General features: G+C 31.3%; 1 protein-coding gene across 3 annotated transcripts in view; it reads right to left on the reverse strand.

Annotated features, from left to right (window-relative positions):
• LOC143068083 (AP-3 complex subunit delta-1-like) overlaps positions 1–21,834 on the reverse strand; it is a 36,042-nt gene extending 14,208 nt beyond the window's left edge. For 2 of the 3 annotated variants that reach the window (XM_076241850.1, XM_076241838.1), the window contains exons 1-18: positions 21,632–21,834; positions 20,192–20,287; positions 18,897–18,977; positions 17,647–17,727; positions 17,130–17,237; positions 15,207–15,336; positions 14,654–14,793; positions 14,145–14,218; positions 10,504–10,553; positions 7,680–7,729; positions 5,592–5,640; positions 4,591–4,736; positions 3,437–3,585; positions 3,015–3,141; positions 2,620–2,723; positions 1,932–2,163; positions 944–1,089; positions 162–260 (exon numbers count right to left, since the gene is read on the reverse strand). In XM_076241850.1, the coding sequence (XP_076097965.1) occupies positions 162–260; positions 944–1,089; positions 1,932–2,163; positions 2,620–2,723; positions 3,015–3,141; positions 3,437–3,585; positions 4,591–4,736; positions 5,592–5,640; positions 7,680–7,729; positions 10,504–10,553; positions 14,145–14,218; positions 14,654–14,793; positions 15,207–15,336; positions 17,130–17,237; positions 17,647–17,727; positions 18,897–18,977; positions 20,192–20,287; positions 21,632–21,727 (1,958 nt within the window). In that variant the 5' untranslated portion in view covers positions 21,728–21,834. The remainder of the gene's footprint in view (positions 1–161; positions 261–943; positions 1,090–1,931; positions 2,164–2,619; positions 2,724–3,014; positions 3,142–3,436; positions 3,586–4,590; positions 4,737–5,591; positions 5,641–7,679; positions 7,730–10,503; positions 10,554–14,144; positions 14,219–14,653; positions 14,794–15,206; positions 15,337–17,129; positions 17,238–17,646; positions 17,728–18,896; positions 18,978–20,191; positions 20,288–21,631) is intronic. The other variant, XM_076241859.1, reaches the window with a different exon arrangement.

Raw genomic sequence — 21,834 nt, forward strand, 5'->3', positions numbered from 1 at the left:
TCCTTTTAACAATGAATTGAACTGTTACAAAAATGATTTAAAAAGTTCAGGACTGACTGCATACTAAATGAGCTAAAATTAATGAAATTTCCACAAAAAAGTTTTAAAAAAATCAACTCAAATTGTGTTGTCAAAAATCAAGACATTTAATGATGTTTTACCTGTGATCTTCATGGTTGAAGGTAAATATGGATGCTCTAACTGGTTCATCATCGGAACTTTCTGCAGGAGGACGGTTGATCCATTTATCTAAATCTAACCTGAATAAATAAAAACATTTAATTATGATTTTGATAAATTAAATTCTAAATATGGAAGTAGTTACAAAATAGATTTATTGCATAAGAATTGTAGAAAGTTTGAAGTCAAATAAAATAATAACTGAGGTTCCATGTCATAAAACTTTCAGAAAAATAAATTTGATGTGCACTGGCTGATCTTATTTTATAGTTATTCCTCAATGGTAGCTGTTTCAAAATGTTATATGTTAATCCTTTCTATTAAAAATCTGCAAATACTTATATTTCAATTTCATACTCTACAGCTGTGATAACCATTAATGTTGAGGAAAAACACTATTTTAATGCAACATATTTGTAAAGGTTTTTTTTATTGGATAATGTCAACAGTTTTCATCGCATCAATTCACAATGGATGCTATGAAAATGTACACCACATCACAGACAACTTATGCCAGATTTTAAATGAATGATTTGATGTTGTTTTCTGTCGGTTTGATTAGAATGGAGATAACAATATTGTTAGTTAGTAAACTTAATTTATGACCATCAAATCATCAGCTGTCACAGCTTAAATACAATACGATTATCTCCTAACTAGCCATTTGGCTGTTTGCAATCATAAATTAAATTAATATTTACATAAGTAATGCACATTTTAAATGGTATATAACACCATTAATTTCAATACACATTGAACCTACCCTTCTGGTACTGGCACTTTCTTTTGTGCCCGTTCTGCTACTGGGTTTAATGCTCCAGAAAATAAGGCCACCACTTCTTCTCCCACTTTGGAATCTTTGTCCATTAATTTTACTACATATTTTACTAACTGTAGTATACAACAAGCCTAAAAATATACATGATGTAAAACATTCATTCAAAATCAAATCATAGGGAGCTTTATTTTATTCATTAATTTTTACATTAATAAATCAAAATTTCTATGGTTGTAAGATTTTATAGTTATATACTTATTCACTAAACAAATTAAAACATTCAATCCTGCTTTAAAGGTTACCTAGCTTTGAATCTCAATTTGAAGGTAAACTCTTGTATTAGGTCAGTTTTTTTGCAATTCTGAAGGTGACCCTCATATAGAGGTTTGAGTAGACACAACTAAGAGTATATCCATATCACTGCAAAAGAGGTTTATTGTTTCTCCTTGATATCAGAAAACATTGGATGTCTCTAAACTCAAGTACTGTAAACCAACTTATTTTCGCAGATACTTTATTTTGCGTTTTATAATTTCTAGGTCACTTCGCGGCATTTAATTTCGCTATTTTTTAATTTATATGATGTAGTTTAATAAGGAAAGATCGAAGATTTACATTTTCGCGACGATTTATATTCGCCTTATTTTTCTTCTATTGAGATTCGCAAAAAATAAATCGCTCACGAAAATAAGTTGGTTTACAGTATTGTAATGCGTACATCATTTGGTCACATACATCATTCAGTTACAAAACTAACTTTTCTAAGATCAGGTAAGAAATGTGAAAACAGCATATATTACTAAAACTGTATCAACACAGAGTAACAATGTGAACTGACCTTTTCCCTTTTAAGTTACTGTCTTTATAATCCTTAATCTGAATCTATATAAATATAAGGAGATATGGTATGGTTTACAATGAGACAAATATCAATCAAAAACCAAAGTACAATGATACAGACTATGTTCCTTACCCTTTCTTGAACCTCTAAATCTGAACTTTGTACAAACATAGGTAATTTCTCTAACATCATTTGTGTGACTTCCTTCACAGTGTCGTTATCATCCTCGTCCTCAGCTTCCTTCACTATTCTAGCATACAACTTAGGGATGTTTTGTACATAAACACTTTGTATATGACCAGGGAGGGAGGTAATCTTTGGTCGCAGCATAAATTCTAATGTTTCTTTGGGGTTCTTTAAATGTCTGTGTAAAGAAACCATTCTTATAGTTAAATTCATTATTGTATAAAAACGTATTATCCGTATTTGAATATATTTGATCATGATAAATTTGTTTCATATTAAAACTTAGTAAACTTATAATTGAGATAAATATAATTATCGCTATTTTTCACGTTTCCTTTGATCTTATTGACTGATAATTTCCTACGATAATCTATAACTATATGATTAGAATGTCATTCAAATCTGATGATATCGTTCTTTGAGTTTTTTATTTAAATTTCAACAATTCACATGAAACTTCGAAATTACCAGCTGTCTGAATAATTTTCAAATAGAAAACTTAATTCTATAAATAAAGGCAAAGATATTCTACCAATGAGCAATTGTAATAAAAACTCTGACTCTATAGACTTAACTGCATTTACAGCATTTTGAAACCATATTTTTCTTTATATTGATTCTATTATCAACTTACTCAGCAAATTCTCCACAGATCCATGCAGCAGCATACAGAACTTCACATATTCCATTTCTTTGGGAGTTAGCTGATAATACATGAGAATTTTCTAACAGCACTGCCTGTAATGAATATAGATAAAAGTTTATTACGAAAGGTCTATATGATACATCTTTCTTTTGTATATACTTTTGTTGGACATAACTAATTCAACTGCATAACTGACCTTAAATTCATTCAATACCAACTTTAAATAAGCGTTGTGTATAAGATTTATGACATTTAGTTGAGGCAAACTTAAGTTAGAGAACAGAAACTAATTTTGGGACATACTGACAGGCAGACATAAGGATGAACAAGGAAAATATTTTATACCCCCTTTATCTCAGAGAGGGCATGAAAATATATCTCACCATCTGACTGACAGCAAATGATCTAATTGCTTGGACACGAATGGCAACATCCTGCATCTGTGAGGCAATCAGTCGACCATGACGAGTTCCTTCCATCCTTGTTAACTCCACCAGAACACTTACATACCTAAATATATAATAGTACACTGAGAGCAATGATTTAAAAAAATTACAAAATGGTTTTGTAATATATAACTTTTACAATCCAATATAGCAGCTTTTTTGATAACTAAGGATATAATAAAAAGAAATAAATTTCTTGCATAAATATTAGTTTTAATAGAATGCCTTTTATTTAATCTGAATAAAATGGCCATGGCTGCATCTTTTAAGGAGATGGGACAATGTCTTAGATTTTCATACTTTTTTTCTTCATTTCATCAAGTGTTAATTTGTTTCCATGGGACTCTAACAGAACTTACCATTCAAAGTTTGTGACATACTGGTAATTAGACTGACTACAGATTTCTATAATTTTAGCTAGTAATTCATCTCTGTAATGTGTCCCTTCAGCCTTATCCATATGTACCATCAGTTTCTTTACAATTTCCATTAAATTTTTCTTTGAAACCTGTGTATAATAAATATCATATATATAGAACAAGTCTATTCTAAAAATCTATTATTTATGTAACATGACATACATGTATATCTACTGTATTATAAACTTTCATTTTTTAGTTTTACATCTAAAACCAAAGAGATATCCAATTTATTGCAAGTGGTCAATTCTATTCAAATTTTTTAAACATTTATTTTAAAAACATTCAGGTATTGAAACCAAAACCATCAGATGAATTTCAGGTAGAACTAACAAGATAAGTGCTCTATAGCAAACTATTTAACCTTATCAAAACTCATTTAAATATGGAAAAATAATATTTAAGGTGGTACCCAACACATTTAACTAAAATTAAAATTTGGCTGGTTTAATTTTCTTAAAATTTTGACAAAGTATTTACTTTGACCCTTTTACAAAAATATAAAAATTTCAAAAAATTTGAACCAACCGTTTTATCAGAAAAATTACACTGGTTATATAGCAGTTTGACAAACACTTATTTTGATCATTGAGAAGCTTGATATTCCCTTAACAAAACAATGTAATTAAAAGTTTAGCTGATTTTACAGAGTTATCTCCCTGTAGTGTTAGGCACCACCTTAAACATAAGATGAGTGGAAAAGTTTTGTAAGATAAAACAAAATCTCTAGTTTTGGGATGGACAAACAAATTATCAACCCCTTTTGACTCTTTATCAGCCATCTACTTATTCATGTTAAAACTTGATATTTTTGTTCTGAACTATTTTTCTCCCATATTTATTCAACGCTTGTAGTAGAAAGTTTTAAAGTTTAAATATCATTACATTATATACAGAGTGAATATATTCAGTGACAAATATTAATGTCCATCAAAATTAGATCCAAATGTGTATTGATTTTACTTATTTTTGGTATCAAGCATACCTGAATAGATTATAAAAGAATTATGAACTAAACAAAATGAAGCAATTTTTTGTATAGTTGATTTCCATTCATGAATATTTATGCACACCAACTTAATTAAATTACGCACCATTCCATATAACAAATCTAAAGCTCGTAATCGAATTGATTCATCCTTATCGTCTAAACACTGTAGGATGAGATCTTTATGACACTGGACACTCTTAGGATGGGATTGTAATATCCGGGACATAGCCAGGAGACCCAAATATTTCACTGGAATGAAACAAAAGTTTGATTGTAGTACAAATGTACAATAAAAACAAAATAATTTTCTTAGACATAATTTCCTAATGCTTGGAGGGTAAGACTTTAGTTGGCTTGCTGGCTTTGTTTGTATAAATTTTAGCTATAAAGCTTTGAAATTAAGATTTACATCTGCAGATTTACAATACAGATAGACAGTTCAAACCTGCATAGATTCATATTTTAATTTGATTGAATATAATCCCAATTACAATTGTACAATTTGCAAACAAAGCAAGCAAGTTAACCTAAGTCTTACTCTACATGTATTAGGAAATTAGCTCTAATTTTATTGTATACATTGAATTACTTTTCTTTGTTTCTGTAATATAAATTATAACAAGGAACAAAACTAGAAATACGATGTCACCATTCTTTGACTTGAACTGATATATTGTTATTACATTTTTCTATAATAACTTTATATATATGCGTAAAAAAAAAATTAAACATGTTGCATGTCAAAACACTGTAGATTAAACATTGTAGCACTGCTTATGCAGATTAAATTTTCATAATGAAGAAAGTTTCTATTCATTGTACACATCTAATTAAGAAATTAAAATAATAGCCTTAAACTAGTAATATCAATTTTCTATAGTTTTAACGTCAATTTACAAGAACATGTATCGTCTTTCAGATAGATCATTTTGTAACGACAAGAATAGCAGAACAAGAGAGGACAAGCTACTTCTTTATTTTCAGTACTGAAGTTTTTATATCTTTTAATCAGAATAACAGATAGCTTAGACTTTAAGTGTGTAACTAAATAAAAGAACATAAAAGAATAAGCTGATGATTACATTCTACAGAAGTGTCACTTACAATTCTGATCAGAATCTTCAATCAATATCCGTAATTTCTGGACACATAGCTGTAAAAAAAGGATAGGAGTTATTGTCTTCAAGATTATAGCTCTATCATGACATCAAATTAATAATAATCAATTATATCTGGGCAAATGCTCATATGTTTTATTGTATAAAGTAGTTACAGTAATGGAGGTAGCAGGTCATTTTTAATATATTTTATGTAAAGATGGACCATAAAATTCCATAATCATATTAATTTCCATTGTTATCAAAATAGACCATTAGGATTAATTAATTTTGGAATATTGAATTTGATCACAAAGACAACAGTGACTTTATATCTTACAAAAGAAAATAGTTCTGACAATAACATATTTTTTTAGCATTATATGCTGCAAAACAAACGATTATGATGTCATCATATATTCCATTGGGATGTTCCTTTGTAACCATAATAACCACTTTGCAAATAAAAAAAAATACCAATCCTTCCAACATGCAAGTTCCATTATAAAACTTTTCACATAAAATCAGTGAGATTGTAAAGTGGTTCGGAATAAACTTTGCTACAGTAAATCAGTGGAATATTGTGATTAGTGATAAATTTCCATATTTTATAAAGGAATTCAACAGGTTGGGACAGTCCACCAAATGGGGGATCAATTCCTGAAATGATTAACAATCCAATCCCTCTGTTGAGTAATAACTTGATTATCCTTTCAATATAAAATAATTTGGGTTTGTCTTTTAGAAAATGGAGTCATACTGTTATTTAAAGTTTTAAAAGACATGAAAGAGTTAGTAGTCTTGAAAAAGGTTACCAGTGTATTTCATTGGCTTATAACTTTTAAATAATTAGTAAAAGTCTCTTTGGCACATTCCCCATTTCCATTCTCAATTTTATTAATAACATCATATGTGCCAATTCAAGCATAAAATTTGAATTATAAATAACTTTTACAAGTGTTGTTGTTATAAGACTTTCTATAAATAACTTTGATTTACTATGAGAAAATTATTACTTATTAGAGGGATAGTTACTCATTTGGGGAACTATCCCCATTTGGTGGGTTGTATACAACTTGTTCCAAGTTGAATCTATATATCAATCAATTTACCTTGTACCTCAGTTGAATATGAACCAACTTTAATTTAACAGAATAACTTTGCTTATTTCCCCTCATTCTTATCTCATATAAAGTTAAAGAAATCCACCAAAATGAATGATCTTAAGTTATTTTCTTATTGGTTTCAAATAAATATAAATTAAACAAAATAAAAAATATAATGTGATATATATAATACCCAAATTACCTTAAGATACTTACAGCTGATTGCATTGAGTGTGTAGGTAAAGGTAATATCTTTGGTTAGCTTGCTTGCTAGCTGAATCTTGAAGTCATTCTTAGGTTAGGTTAACTATCCTTCTTTAAGAGTAGACTAGTCCGACAGATAACCAATCTATCTGTCTGTAGGACCAGACTACATCGCAAAAAGGGTAGTATACCTTACCCTATAATGACTTCACGGTTCAGCTAGCAAGCAAGATAACCAAAGATATTACCTTTACCTACACACTCAATGCAATCAGCTGTAATAAAGAAACCAAGCTTTAAAGAAAGTATAGGCAATTTCACTGCAGCAGGTCTATTTTGTATAGATCACAATGGTAAATATATTTCATGCCTGAAAACAATTTAAGACTTTAATCAATGTCAAATGTTTGTTTTTTACATTTGTACATTTTTTAGAGGTCAATATCAAAAGTCCCAAAATGATAATATTTTTTTACCTTTATTAAATTTACCCAACTCCTTGAACAAGAAAGAATTTTAAAATATGCTAATATAACTGTAGTGGTACTAAACAGAGCTTTTCTGGACAATTAAATATAAACTAACGTTATGATCACTTTTCAGGAGGCAAATTAAAAGCTTACATACATTTTCTATGTTGTAGATTCATCGTTTTACCAAAGCTATCTATTGCTGCAGTGAAAAAAGCACTAACTGCATTGAGAGATTTAAAAACGCTTTTTTACCTGAAAACCCCCATGAACAAATGAACAAAGCAAGCAATTTAAGAATTAAATAACAAGTACCTGTATGGAGGCAGTGTGGTTTGGGATGCCTGAAGATATAGAAATGAGTACTGTAAGTAAGAGAAAAATGTGTCAGCAGTGATCATCATTATGGCTAAAAATCAACACTTTACAAAGTCATTTGCATATCTATCAAAAGCATGCTTTTAATATTATTCTTTAATTTCTATGTAACAGAAGATTTGGTATGAGTGCCAATGAGGCAACTCTCCATTCAAGCCACAATTTGTTATACTGATTAACAATTTATAAAGTCATTTACATATTTATCAAAATTATGTTCTTTAATCTAATTTTGTTCTTTTCAAATATAAACATGTGATACTGTACATCACACAGTTAAACGAAAAATTAAAAATATGTTTATTTTTGAAATACCTATAAAAAGTACATCTTATACTAATAAAAGCATTTAATTTTCAAAATCACATTAAATAAATAAAATTTAATTGACTTTTCAAACAATTTTATCATAAAAAAGATAAAAAGCATAACTTCTACAAGAAAGATAAACTGTTTTTAAGTTCTAATAGGAAAAGGTGCAGAAGTTGGAAATTAAATCACTGCAGACACACAATAACATATTACAACAAAACAAATGTGTGCAACTATAAAGAATATTTAAAAAACAAACTCTGGATTCACTGACTATAACATGATTGATTGATTCTTGTTGGTTTAATGTCCAGTGGCAAACATTACATGTATATATATATAACATTCATGACAAAACTGTCGACACATCTTAAGCCTAAATATCAATATGAATAGTTGTAACAATATTTCAAACTATTTAAATACATTTCACATGATAAATGTACATGTATATGTAGGACTCTGAACCGCGATGGTACTCAAAACTGTGATGGGCACGCGATGTTGCGATGTTTTGACGCTGACGTGCGTTTTAAATCAAGATGAAGTGCGATGGTGTCACTGTGACATTATCTTGTTGACAGCTACGCCGAAGTGTGATGGTTGTCACACTGAAGTGCGATAGTCTACACAAACTACATTTGCTGTGCTTTTCATATTGATTTAGATGTCCATTAATATCTTAGAAGAAGTTTTCCAGGTTTGATGTTGACAAGGGGCTTATAAACTTTTAAAACTACAGGGAATGGTAGAATTGAAATATAGGGGAAATTTAATCTTCTGCAGCAATTTTTTTTTCAAAATCTACAAAAGGTTTATTGTTTTACGTAGGATTGAGCGTGAAATTCTCTAAAGATACACAGACAGACTCTCTTCCTTAAACTATTACGATAAATGGAGAACTCATGAGAGAAACAACGTATAGATAAAATGCTAATGCAGAATTATTTCCACATGCAGAAAATCACTGAGGACGATCTCTTATTTTGTATGCAACTTAATTAAAGACAGCCATGGCCCATAAAAAATGCATGAATATAAATTTATTTATACAAACTATTAAAAAATCTAGTTTTCGTGATAATTGCACGTCTGTAGATTTTAAACTAACAATCATACGTTAAATAGACCATCGCACAATGACAAATCTGGACTGATAATTGTTATTATTTAACGTATTATTTATTATATATTACATATATTTATTTGAATATTGCCGGGTGGTCAACTTCTCGGGTGTGCACAAACACTGATAAATGCATTGACTTTCATACTCATGATTTAAACTATTTGTACTTTGTAAGCGACAAGGGCCAGTTTTATATGTATATCTTGGTAATGTTTACCTATGAAATACTTTGATTATCCCTTCATATAGTGATTTATTTTGACAAATATCGTCATGAGATTCAACTTGTTTACATCTGCCATGACACCGTTTTGTACTTTCACTTTGCGATCTCATATTATTATTTGTTTTAAATTAACACTTTATCAATGCAGATAAATTGCGTATTTATTATGTTTGTGCCTCCCTTTTTATTTACATTGTCTTTATTTATGATAGAACAGGGTTTTCATTGATCTCATTTAAGCATTATATCTTATGCGTAAGGTTATGCAAATTACACCCAAGTTCATACACCGTATCGAGAAAGGAATTTACTGTCCGTTTAAAAATAGCATTATGTAGAAATGTCCTTTCAGTTTCATACGCTTTTAAACATAATTCGGACAAGAAAGACAAAGTTAGGACAACTTAATAATGTTTCTTTATCTAAGAATAACGAAATCTGTTTGTCTTTTTAAACGTTACTAGCCAAAAGACGTAAGAAACGTTGCTTTTGATTGGATGATTTGATGTTTACTCTTACGTCATAGTTAGTGCCAAAAGACATAAATAGGAGCCTGTAGATATACATGGCATTTTAAATCAAGCCTTTGAACTATCAACTACCTTTTATATTGACCACTCAATTTATTGTATTATCTGTTGAATGATGACTGTGTATTTGATGTTTATTAAATTGAAAGAAGAAGTCAAAACATGACTGAAATAAATACTATTGTTATGTATTACAAATACAATGTTTCTTCATAATGCTGTTGAGTTAAATGATGATTCTACTCCTCCTGAATGATTTATTAAACAGAGTTTTATGACAACCCTAGGTTTGTTACAGCACTTCCGCGTAGACCATCACACTTCAGTGTGACCATCGCACTTCAGCATCCCTATCGCACCTCTGAATCCTGCATTTATATTCTTCATACATTCATAGTACAAATTCAGTTTGAAAAAAGTAATATATAGTTTCTCCTATGCAAGTATATCAATGTAAACAAATTATTATTCTAATAGTCTCTCATTCTATTTAAGTTACAACATAAAATAAAACATGCTATAAAAAGGTTTTCTAATAAATTGACAACACCAAAAGAAGCATACCTGCTATCACTGTGTTGATGCATTCATACAGGAGAGACATGGCCGAAGTACTGAAATGTATAATATATAACCTTAAACATATTATTTATATCAAATTCAGATGTAGTTTTGTAGGGAACAATATTATAATTTATTTTAATGCTTAGTACAGAATATACTATAAACACTTTAAAACTGACTGTTCAGTTCAATTCATGACAAAGGCTACTGAAACAAGCTGTAAACCTGATACTGGAGCTTGACATTGAGATCAAGGTCTGGTCGTATGATATAAAATAAAACGACATATATCCATACACCAAATGAAAACTGTATATCTATCCTGTATAATGTTCAATCTTATAATCGTGATCAAATTCAACATATCATATCAACACTTCAAATTTTAACATCATTTAAACTATGTCTGTGTAACCAGGTCCTAGACACCAAGTGTCAATCATTTAAACTATGTCTGTGTAACCAGGTCCTAGACACCAAGTGTCAATCATTTAAACTATGTCTGTGTAACCAGGTCCTAGACACCAAGTGTCAATCATTTAAACTATGTCTGTGTAACCAGGTTCTAGACACCAAGTGTGAATCATTTAAACTATGTCTGTGTAACCAGGTCCTAGACACCAAGTGTCAATCATTTAAACTATGTCTATGTAACCAGGTCCTAGACACCAAGTGTCAATCATTTAAACTATGTCTGTGTAACCAGGTCCTAGACACCAAGTGTCAATCATTTAAACTATGTCTGTGTAACCAGGTCCTAGACACCAAGTGTCAATCATTTAAACTATGTCTGTGTAACCAGGTCCTAGACACCAAGTGTCAATCATTTAAACTATGTCTGTGTAACCAGGTCCTAGACACCAAGTGTCAATCATTTAAACTATGTCTGTGTAACCAGGTCCTTAGACACCAAGTGTCAATCATTTAAACTATGTCTGTGTAACCAGGTCCTAGACACCAAGTGTCAATCATTTAATCTATGTCTGTGTAACCAGGTCCTAGACACCAAGTGTCAATCATTTAAACTATGTCTGTGTAACCAGGTTCTAGACACCAAGTGTCAATCATTTAAACTATGTCTGTGTAACCAGGTCCTAGACACCAAGTGTCAATCATTTAAACTATGTCTATGTAACCAGGTCCTAGACACCAAGTGTGAATCATTTAAACTATGTCTGTGTAACCAGGTCCTAGACACCAAGTGTGAATCATTTAAACTATGTCTGTGTAACCAGGTCCTAGACACCAAGTGTCAATCATTTAAACTATGTCTGTGTAACCAGGTCCTAGACACCAAGTGTCAATCATTTAAACTATGTCTGTGTAACCAGGTCCTAGACACCAAGTGTCAATCATTTAAACTATGTCTGTGTAACCAGGTCCTAGACACCAAGTGTCAATCATTTAAACTATGTCTGTGTAACCAGGTCCTAGACACCAAGTGTCAATCATTTAAACTATGTCTGTGTAACCAGGTCCTAGACACCAAGTGTCAATCATTTAAACTATGTCTGTGTAACCAGGTCCTTAGACACCAAGTGTGAATCATTTAAACTATGTCTGTGTAACCAGGTCCTAGACACCAAGTGTCAATCATTTAAACTATGTCTGTGTAACCAGGTCCTTAGACACCAAGTGTCAATCATTTAAACTATGTCTGTGTAACCAGGTCCTAGACACCAAGTGTCAATCATTTAAACTATGTCTGTGTAACCAGGTCCTAGACACCAAGTGTCAATCATTTAAACTATGTCTGTGTAACCAGGTCCTAGACACCAAGTGTGAATCTATTCAAGGAAATTTACATATAGTTTTCTACAGACATAAATAATGTCCCATTATCAAGAAGTATGACTTTGAACTCTCTACAATAGATAAACAAGAGTGCACACAGGGAAATGTCTCGCCTTCTGTACTAATCATTGATATTATGTTGCTACTCCTAAATATAAAGCTTTATTACGACTGTCACATAAACTTAACATGAATCATGAAAATGAGGTCAAGGTCAGTTGAACCATATGCCAGGCAGACACGTACAGCTAACAATGCTTCCATACAACAAATATGACAAATATAGTTGAGCCTATTGCTTATAGTTTAAGAAAATAGACCAAAACACAAAAACTTAACACTGAGCAATGAACAGTGAAAACCAGGTCAAGGTCAAATAAAACCTGCACGACTGACATATAGATCATAAAATATTTCCATACACCAAATATAGTTGACCTATGACATATAGTATTAAATAAAAAGACCAAAACTCAAAAACTTAACTTTGACCACTGAACCATGAAAATGAGGTCAAGGTCAGATGACATCTGCCCGCTAGACATGTACACCTTACTATCATTCCATACAACAAATATAGTAAACCTATTGCATAAAGTATGAGAAAAACAGACCAAAACACAAAAACTTAACTATAACCACTGAACCATGAAAATGAGGTCAAGGTCAGATGACATCTGCCCGCTAGACATGTACACCTTACTATCATTCCATACAACAAATATAGTAAACCTATTGCATAAAGTATGAGAAAAACAGACCAAAACACAAAAACTTAACTATAACCACTGAACCATGAAAATGAGGTCAAGGTCAGATGACATCTGCCCGCTAGACATGTACACCTTACAATCATTCCATACAACAAATATAGTAAACCTATTGCATAAAGTATGAGAAAAACAGACCAAAACACAAAAACTTAACTATAACCACTGAACCATGAAAATGAGGTCAAGGTCAGATGACATCTGCCCGCTAGACATGTACACCTTACAATCATTCCATACAACAAATATAGTAAACCTATTGCATAAAGTATGAGAAAAACAGACCAAAACACAAAAACTTAACTATAACCACTGAACCATGAAAATGAGGTCAAGGTCAGATGACACCTGCCAGTTAGACATGTACACCTTACAGTCCTTCCATACACCGAATATACTAGACCTATTACTTATAGTATCTGAGATATGGACTTGACCACCAAAACTTAACCTTGTTCACTGATCCATGAAATGAGGTCGAGGTCAAGTGAAAACTGTTTGACGGGCATGAGGACCTTGCAAGGTAGGCACATACGAAATATATTTATCCTATTACTTACAGTAAGAGAGAATTTAACATTACAAAAAATCTGAACTTTTTTTTCAAGTGGTCACTGAACCATGAAAATGAGGTCAAGGACAATGGACATGTGACTGATGGAAACTTCGTAACATGAGACATCTATATACAAAATATGAAGCATCCAGGTCTTCCACCTTCTAAAATATATAGCTTTTAAGAAGTGAGCTAACACCGACGCCGCCATAGCCGCCGCCGGATCACTATCCCTATGTCGAGCTTTCTGCAACAAAAGTTGCAGGCTCGACAAAAACTAGCTGAAGGATGCCTCCGGGTGCGGGAATTTCTCGTTGCATTGAAGACCTGTTGGTGACCTTCTGCTGTTGTCTGCTCTATGGTCGGGTTGTTGTCTCTTTGGCATATTCCCCATTTCCATTCTCAATTTTATATATGATCTGACTTTCAGGCAACATGGTTTTTACTCAGTACTTAACAAACATAGAAACAAAATTTGATAAACCAACATATTGTGTTTTTTTTTAAATTTCCTTACATACCTGTGTATAAGGTTGGTTAATGGTTCAATCAGTTTTTTACCCAGTCTAGGTTCCAATGGTGTTAATGCACTAAACTGTAAACAGAAAACAAAGGATCAAATACTAGAATCATGTTATTTTACTTTGTCTGCTATTTAGTTTATACCATGTCTGCGGGCTTCAATTTCTGCATTTAAATAATTTCATATTTCTATCAATATTGTCAATGCAGATTTTTAAGGGATTTTTATCTCTCCAAATTATGGCAAATATCACTCAAATATTGTGAATATAAGAACAATATAAATGTGTACAATTATGCAATTATAATGACTTATAAGTCATATTTTTATTGGCTGTGCATAATTTATATAGCTTGATTATTTATGTTAGTTAAGGAAAGTCTGATCTTAAAAGTATTTAATTATCCTAATAATAATGTTGATATGGAAATATATATGTGTGTGGTGTGTGTGTATGCTTAAATTTTCACAAAATTATCATTGTCTATTTGTTTAAAATGTACCTACCAGTTTAATGATTTTGATAAGAACCCAGTTGTTTGTGGAGCTTGTCATTAGTTTGAAGAATAGCGGTGCTAATGACAGGTAATTTTTAGGATTCTTTCTTGCAAGTTCACAGATTACATTCACAGCTGCTGACTGTACACCTGGAAATTAAAAAAAAGTGTTAATAATTTTACAAATAGTTTGAATTATTTATATTCCTAGAATTGAGAATGGACACATAAAATGTGTCAAACAACCTAATTTAGAGTACAAAAAATCTCAAGGCCACCAATGACTCTCTCCTCACAACGTCTTTCCTTATTTCTTACGTATTGTTGGGTTGCTGTCTCCTTGTGTACACATATACTACTCATAAACAAATGAATCATACAACAACACTGTGTATGTTCAAATATGTACTATTATGAAATAAAAAAGTGTACAGTATGTATAATTGAGTAAAGCAAAAAAGAACCTAAAGTTTTCTACCCCTTTTTTCTCCTATTACATTGCATCTTTTCTCTGATAAAACACAATATATGTTTGTCTAAATATTTTTGGAACTAATCAGTACCTGGATCAGGATCCTCCAACTTTTCTTTCAGTCTTGGAAATGCTGGTCTGAGGGCTTCTGGAAACTGTAGGAACACTTTATACATGATTAATACAGACTTCTTCCTCAAGTAAGGTCTAGTTGATGTCATCTAGAAAGAAGAAGAAAATCTTCATATTCCATTACTCAAAATATATATTTTGTAAAAATGCATGACAAGATTTATCCAAAATACAAAATGTTAAGGTAGATACTCTGTTGTGCTGTAACATCCCCAAGGTGTTACTCTGACCAAATGCCATCTTTAGATGTTCCAACTTAAAAAGTGTTACAGTACATTCCGGTTATTTGCATAGCCTATTTGTCAGACGAAATTATGCAATAAAGCGGAGTATGCTTATATCCGAAATGCCAAAATACGGAGTCAAATAACATCGATAGTGCAGATCAGTATTTAAGGAAATCCTGAAGAAAGATGAACGTCCATAATCCACTTACAACATATTGAATGATTATTTATTCTAATAAAAGTTATTTGTCTAGTGTCATGCATTTTATTTCATTGTTTATTATTTTAATAAAGTTTATAAACACATTTAGTTTTAGTTTATTTATGTACCAACTTTTCCTTTACCTGAGATACGAAAATAAAATTGTTCTAAAAATAGAGTTGTGTCTATGACCCGGATGTACAAATTATATTGTTTACGCTTTGATTAAAACAAACTGTTGAACAATGCTACACAGTTTATAATCATTTGATACAATAAATGTGTAATCAACTGCCTTTACTATGCAGTATTTACCGATTGCACAGTGATGTAACACTGTTACTTTAACCTCGTTAGTCTCGTATATGCAAAGCAGTTAACAGGTAATGGGGCCCTGCACGGGTTATTTGCTGGACACGAGTGTTGAAAGTGAGGGAATATAATAATTTTAAGTTTAAAATGTTCTTTTCAAAAAAATATCAAAAATGAAAGATTGATGTATGAAATTCTTCAACCATATATAAATGCCCTGTAATATTTAACATAAATGTAGATCACCCCTTGCCAAATTACGATATTGCACATTGGTTAATGATCGATAATTATATAGCAGGCGTTATTGTTTTAAAAATACACCCAAAATGTAATCTATGAACAATGTTTGAAATGCAATCAATAATTAACACCTTTTGAGATAGAAGATAGAATGATTGTGTTTTTACAACAATCAGCTGATTGACATTTTTATGACCTCGAGGCTTAAAATAGAATATGGGAAACTTTACCTGTGTACACATCAAGGCCTTTTTTATAATCATATAAACACGAAAGAAACTGTTTTAAAACTTTATTTAAATAACACAGAAGTAAATGTGAAATAATATCAAAAATAATGATGCATTCAAGAAAAATATACTTACCAACTTGCTGATTCCAGTCAAAATTCTCGTCAGTTTTAACTAAGCATAACTAGCTGGCGATTATTTTCTATGCAATTAACCGAAATGCCACTTGTGGGGCTATGCATATAACCGTACAATTTAACATTAGATGAATGGGAAATGGTTTTGTGCAGGAGAAAAGTATGCAATTAACCGAATTATGCTATTAAGCGGTATGCAATTAAGTGCAATCGACTGTATTAAACAAAAACAAAAAACAAAAAAAACAAAAACTTTTGTGATTACCAGAGACCAAATAACATAGAAGTTAACAGCTATAGGTCATTGAAGGGTCTTCATCAATGAGCAAAACCCATACCCCATTGTTAAAAGTCAATAGTAATAAATCATATTCCAAGCATGCTGAATCATAAATGTGACCCACACAGAATAGGAATAATTCAGGAACAACATGGAAATTGCAAGAGATGGAACATTTAAATATCCTATTCAGGTGAAAATGAACCGAGAATATTAATTTGTCTTGTTTGTCTAATTATTTACAGACTTACCAATGTCATGATATCATTTGCAAGATCCCTGGCTAGGTCCTGTGTGACAAAACATGACAGACCAGAAAGGGCTACTCCTGCATCATACATATTCTGACTATTAAGGTCCTGTAATGAAGACATACATATATTAATATATAATTATTGCTGCACTGGCCATTTCAATACTGTAGATTCATTTTTTTTCGTGTGTACTAATTTTTGTGGATTGAGGAAAACTTGCATTTCCTTGGATATTTGATTTTGTGGTTTTGTTAAGTATGCATACAAAAGCCTATATAAATATTTTCATTCATTGAACATTTAAATTTGTGATTCACCTGTACCCACGAAAAATTGGTATCCATCAAATAATAACGAAACCACAGTAACCATTTCTTATAAACCATTTTTTTATATGGAAAATTTATCACAATATTTATCAACACATAAATTTTGGATTACTTTAAGCTGGTTTTTTTTATACAACAATAAATCACTACTTGTACATAATTAGCTAATCTGTTTTAATACACACCTTCCTAATCATATTAGTTGTCAGCATGAGAACGTCTGTACCATCATGAAAACTTTGTGATGCTGATAAGTAACCAATTCTCTGTAATAAAAATTCAAACATTTTTTTTTATATATAATGAAAGATTGATAAAATGTGAGAATGACCCATTGAAATATGAAGTGAATGGTGAGTATGACCCATTGATATAAGCAGTAAATGATGGTGAGTATGACCCATTGATATAAGCAGTAAATGGTGAGTATGACCAATTGATATATGAAGTGAATGGTGAGTATGACCCATTGAAATATGAAGTGAATGGTGAGTATGGCCCATTGATATAAGCAGTAAATGGTGAGTATGACCCATTGATATAAGCAGTAAATGGTGAGTATGACCCATTGATATAAGCAGTAAATGGTGAGTATGACCCATTGATATAAGCAGTAAATGGTGAGTATGACCCATTGATATATGAAGTGAATGGTGAGTATGACCCATTGATATAAGCAGTAAATGGTGAGTATGACCCATTGATATATGAAGTGAATGGTGAGTATGACCCATTGATATAAGCAGTAAATGATGGTGAGTATGACCCATTGATATAAGCAGTAAATGGTGAGTATGACCAATTGATATATGAAGTGAATGGTGAGTATGGCCCATTGATATAAGCAGTAAATGGTGACCCATTGATATAAGCAGTAAATGGTGAGTATGAACCATTGATATAAGCAGTAAATGGTGAGTATGAACCATTGATATAAGCAGTAAATGGTGAGTATGACCCATTGATATATGAAGTGAATGGTGAGTATGACCCATTGATATAAGCAGTAAATGGTGAGTAAGACCCACTGAAATAAGCAGTAAATAGTGAGCATCATTGTCTCAGTGTTTGAAATGTAAATGCAAGAGATTAATGGTTTGTTTTTGATCAATTGATTAGTGTTTAACACCACTAAGCAATCTTGGCTATATTGTGGCAGCCACTTTTTATTGGTGGAGGAAGCCATAGTGCCAATAGAGATCCAAGACTTTCAGATGGAAAACAGGTGTCCTAAAAGTTAATGAATATTGATGTCAAACACACCAGCAATGAATTTGATACAAACTTACAATCTCAGTGTTGACAGGCTAGTGATAACAGATTCTGAACAAATGAGACCACTCATTCAGAGGCCATCTTTTGTGTTTTAAGAAAGGAATCTAGTTTTTTTCTTATTACTTAAAATGGTCAAAAGCATAACTAAGCCTCTAGTTACCTTGAAAGTAAATTTGCTGGAACTCATCACTTCTATGATGTTAAACGCTCCCCAGCTGATGTCATAACCAATCATTTGTAGCTGTAATTAAAACAAAATCAACTATTAGTTTTTATATTAAAACATCAGTAAGAATTCAGAAATGAACATTTATCATAAATTAAGAAAATTGGTAATTTTTGCAAACCAATTTTAATATTTTTGTTGAAACAAAGTTTTGCTCTGTTGAAAAATGAATTGTTACCTTTCGTTATAACCAAATAATGAAAAGACCATAAATGTAAATGGCCATGGCAGAGAGAAAGGTATCATTACTAAACATTACAATGGCTGTAATAATGTTACCAACAGTTAAAATTACTGTTTTCCAAATAAATGTAATCAGTGACTCTCTCATTTATAAATCCAAATCAGTGTTTTCTACCAAGAAATTTTGGATAGCATAACATTTAACGTAAACAAAAAATAAACTGTATTTTTTTTCAATGTCATCTATTGCGTCGTGGTGATTCTCTATTTCCTTTACGTTATATATGTTATTGTTTATTACAAAATGTATTATATTGTCTGTATGCTATAGGCTCTCATTGGGTGAATAAAATATTCTATTCCATCCTATTCTGTGTGTTTATATTGTTGATATCTTTCCTGAGAATACAATTAAAACTATAACCATGATGACAGTATTTTCAGTTTATGTTTTCTATATTCATTTATAGTTACTCAATTATATTTCAACTCTTGAGCCAAATAAAAATATATGTGCGGTACAATTTACCCTACCTACCCAACTAAATGAATGATTGGGTTATTATAGTGCAACCTGTATAGATACAATTACACTAAATATCTAAGAAAAAACTGGTTCTTATCAAAAGAAAAAAAGGGAAGAGAAAGTATCCTTCAAATAGCAATACAATTAAAATTCAAAAACTATTTCTTTATCATGTCTATGAAATATATTGGTTCATGGTACTCAATGAATTAGTCCCAGTTGTTTCTTTTTATCAAAATGATATCTATTTTTAACAAAGTTATCTAACAAATAGTCTGTTAATGCATAGTTTTCGGTGCTGCGACGCTAAAACGGCCTGGGGAGAACACTGGCCATGATCGCTTTAACTGTTGGTAGCATCTAAACCAATTAAGCATCTATGCAATCTTTGACAGTAGGGTGAAGTCATAGATGGAGTCTGAAAGCTAGCCCAAAAGAATAAGGATTACAGATAAGTGGATCAGTTAATGATGACAAAATGTCCCACTACATGTATGTTCATCCATGCCATGTATCTTACATATGATAGCTTGCTGACAGCATTTGCCTTGACAGCAATATTTTCTTGTTTCAATTCCTGTTTAATTTCATCAATGCACTCGGCTATGTACTTTGCCTGAAATTATAAAACAAAAAAAATCAATGTTTTAGGGCTCTTTGAATTATCTATTATTGTGGATGCTATTTTACATGCATATGGATTATGAAACAATTGAATATTTTTAAATATTTGATTTTTGTGTTTTTGTCAAAGTTAGATCCAACAGTATAGAACATTCTTGGTTCACCTATGAATTACCAGATTAGTTAATGAATCCACAATTTCTTGTATTGAACATGTTGAAATGTAAATGTAGCACTCACATGCACATACAAAAATTTATATAGATATATTTACATATATATATATATATGAAAAAGACTATAACAGTAGAAATAAATACTGGCCAAATTCCACTACATGTATCTGGAATTTAATTTTGAGGAGAGAATTGGGGGAAAAAATAGTTTCATCTTGTAAATGAATAATTCTGGTCTCAGACTGCATCAGATGAAAGCTTATCTTACACTGACTGATTCCAAAATTACATATGATATTATTGTACTATATTCATGAAATAAGGGAGATAATAAGCCACTTGTGGTGACAAATAATAGCTTAATTTTATCCTGAAAGGCACTCAAATGGCAGGATGGTTTGTGTGTTTAATTCATGTACATGTATGACCATGAAAAACTTCCTGTTGCAAGAACTTGTGTTGGAATGGGAGAAATCTTTAAATAACATAATATATATACAACACATACAAGTAGTTGTTTCAAATCAATTTCTGGAATCCAAAATTTTGATAGAAGCAAGGTTGGCACTTCACAAGTGGTGTGGATATGCAGGTCACAAGCATGACAAATAAAGCAAGCATACAAAATCCATTGTTATTGTTATCCTTTGGCATATTGTTCAGTAGCACTTTCCTCATACCAGCAGGTGAATGGATTTTACATTTAGACTTTGTTTCTGAGTTTTTTCTCTGTATTATTATCCTTTGATTGCTACATCTCATAATTTGACATAAATGTATATCCCTCACATTTTTGTATGTGCATTCCTGTGCTTTTGGTATCAGTTCAACTTGAACAGTAAACAATGATTCTACAGAAAGGTAATTTTATACATAAATTACTGAATATTCTTTGGAAGTTGAGCAAGGAAGACTATTAAACAGTAAGACAAAACAGTACTTGGGTATCAACTGTTTGTGTGCCTATAGTTGTGAAATATTGAGCCATAAACACCGATAAAGCTTAGGGATAGAAACAGAAAACAAATCTTGGTAATTTTATTTAGCTAAACATCGACATTATTAACGTTCAGTATTATATGCAGTTAAAAACGCCCCTTATGTGTAAACAAACTTTGATTTCAAGCATCAAATTGATATTGATTTATTTCCCGGCCCACCTCATTTTCTTTATGATTGCGGATTCCTCGAACCAAATCCTGCAAATTTTTGTCTAACACCCTTTCAAGGGTTCCTTTCACTTTCTTTAACGCCATTGGCTATCTGATGTTAGTCAACTACCAGCCAATGTCATCCAGCTTCACAAAATATTGCCGAGATGATGATCAAAATGGAGCTCATCTAAATCATGTGAGATGTTGAC

This window comes from Mytilus galloprovincialis, chromosome 1, assembly GCF_965363235.1.
Source record: "Mytilus galloprovincialis chromosome 1, xbMytGall1.hap1.1, whole genome shotgun sequence".
Taxonomy (NCBI): Eukaryota; Metazoa; Mollusca; class Bivalvia; order Mytilida; family Mytilidae; genus Mytilus; species Mytilus galloprovincialis.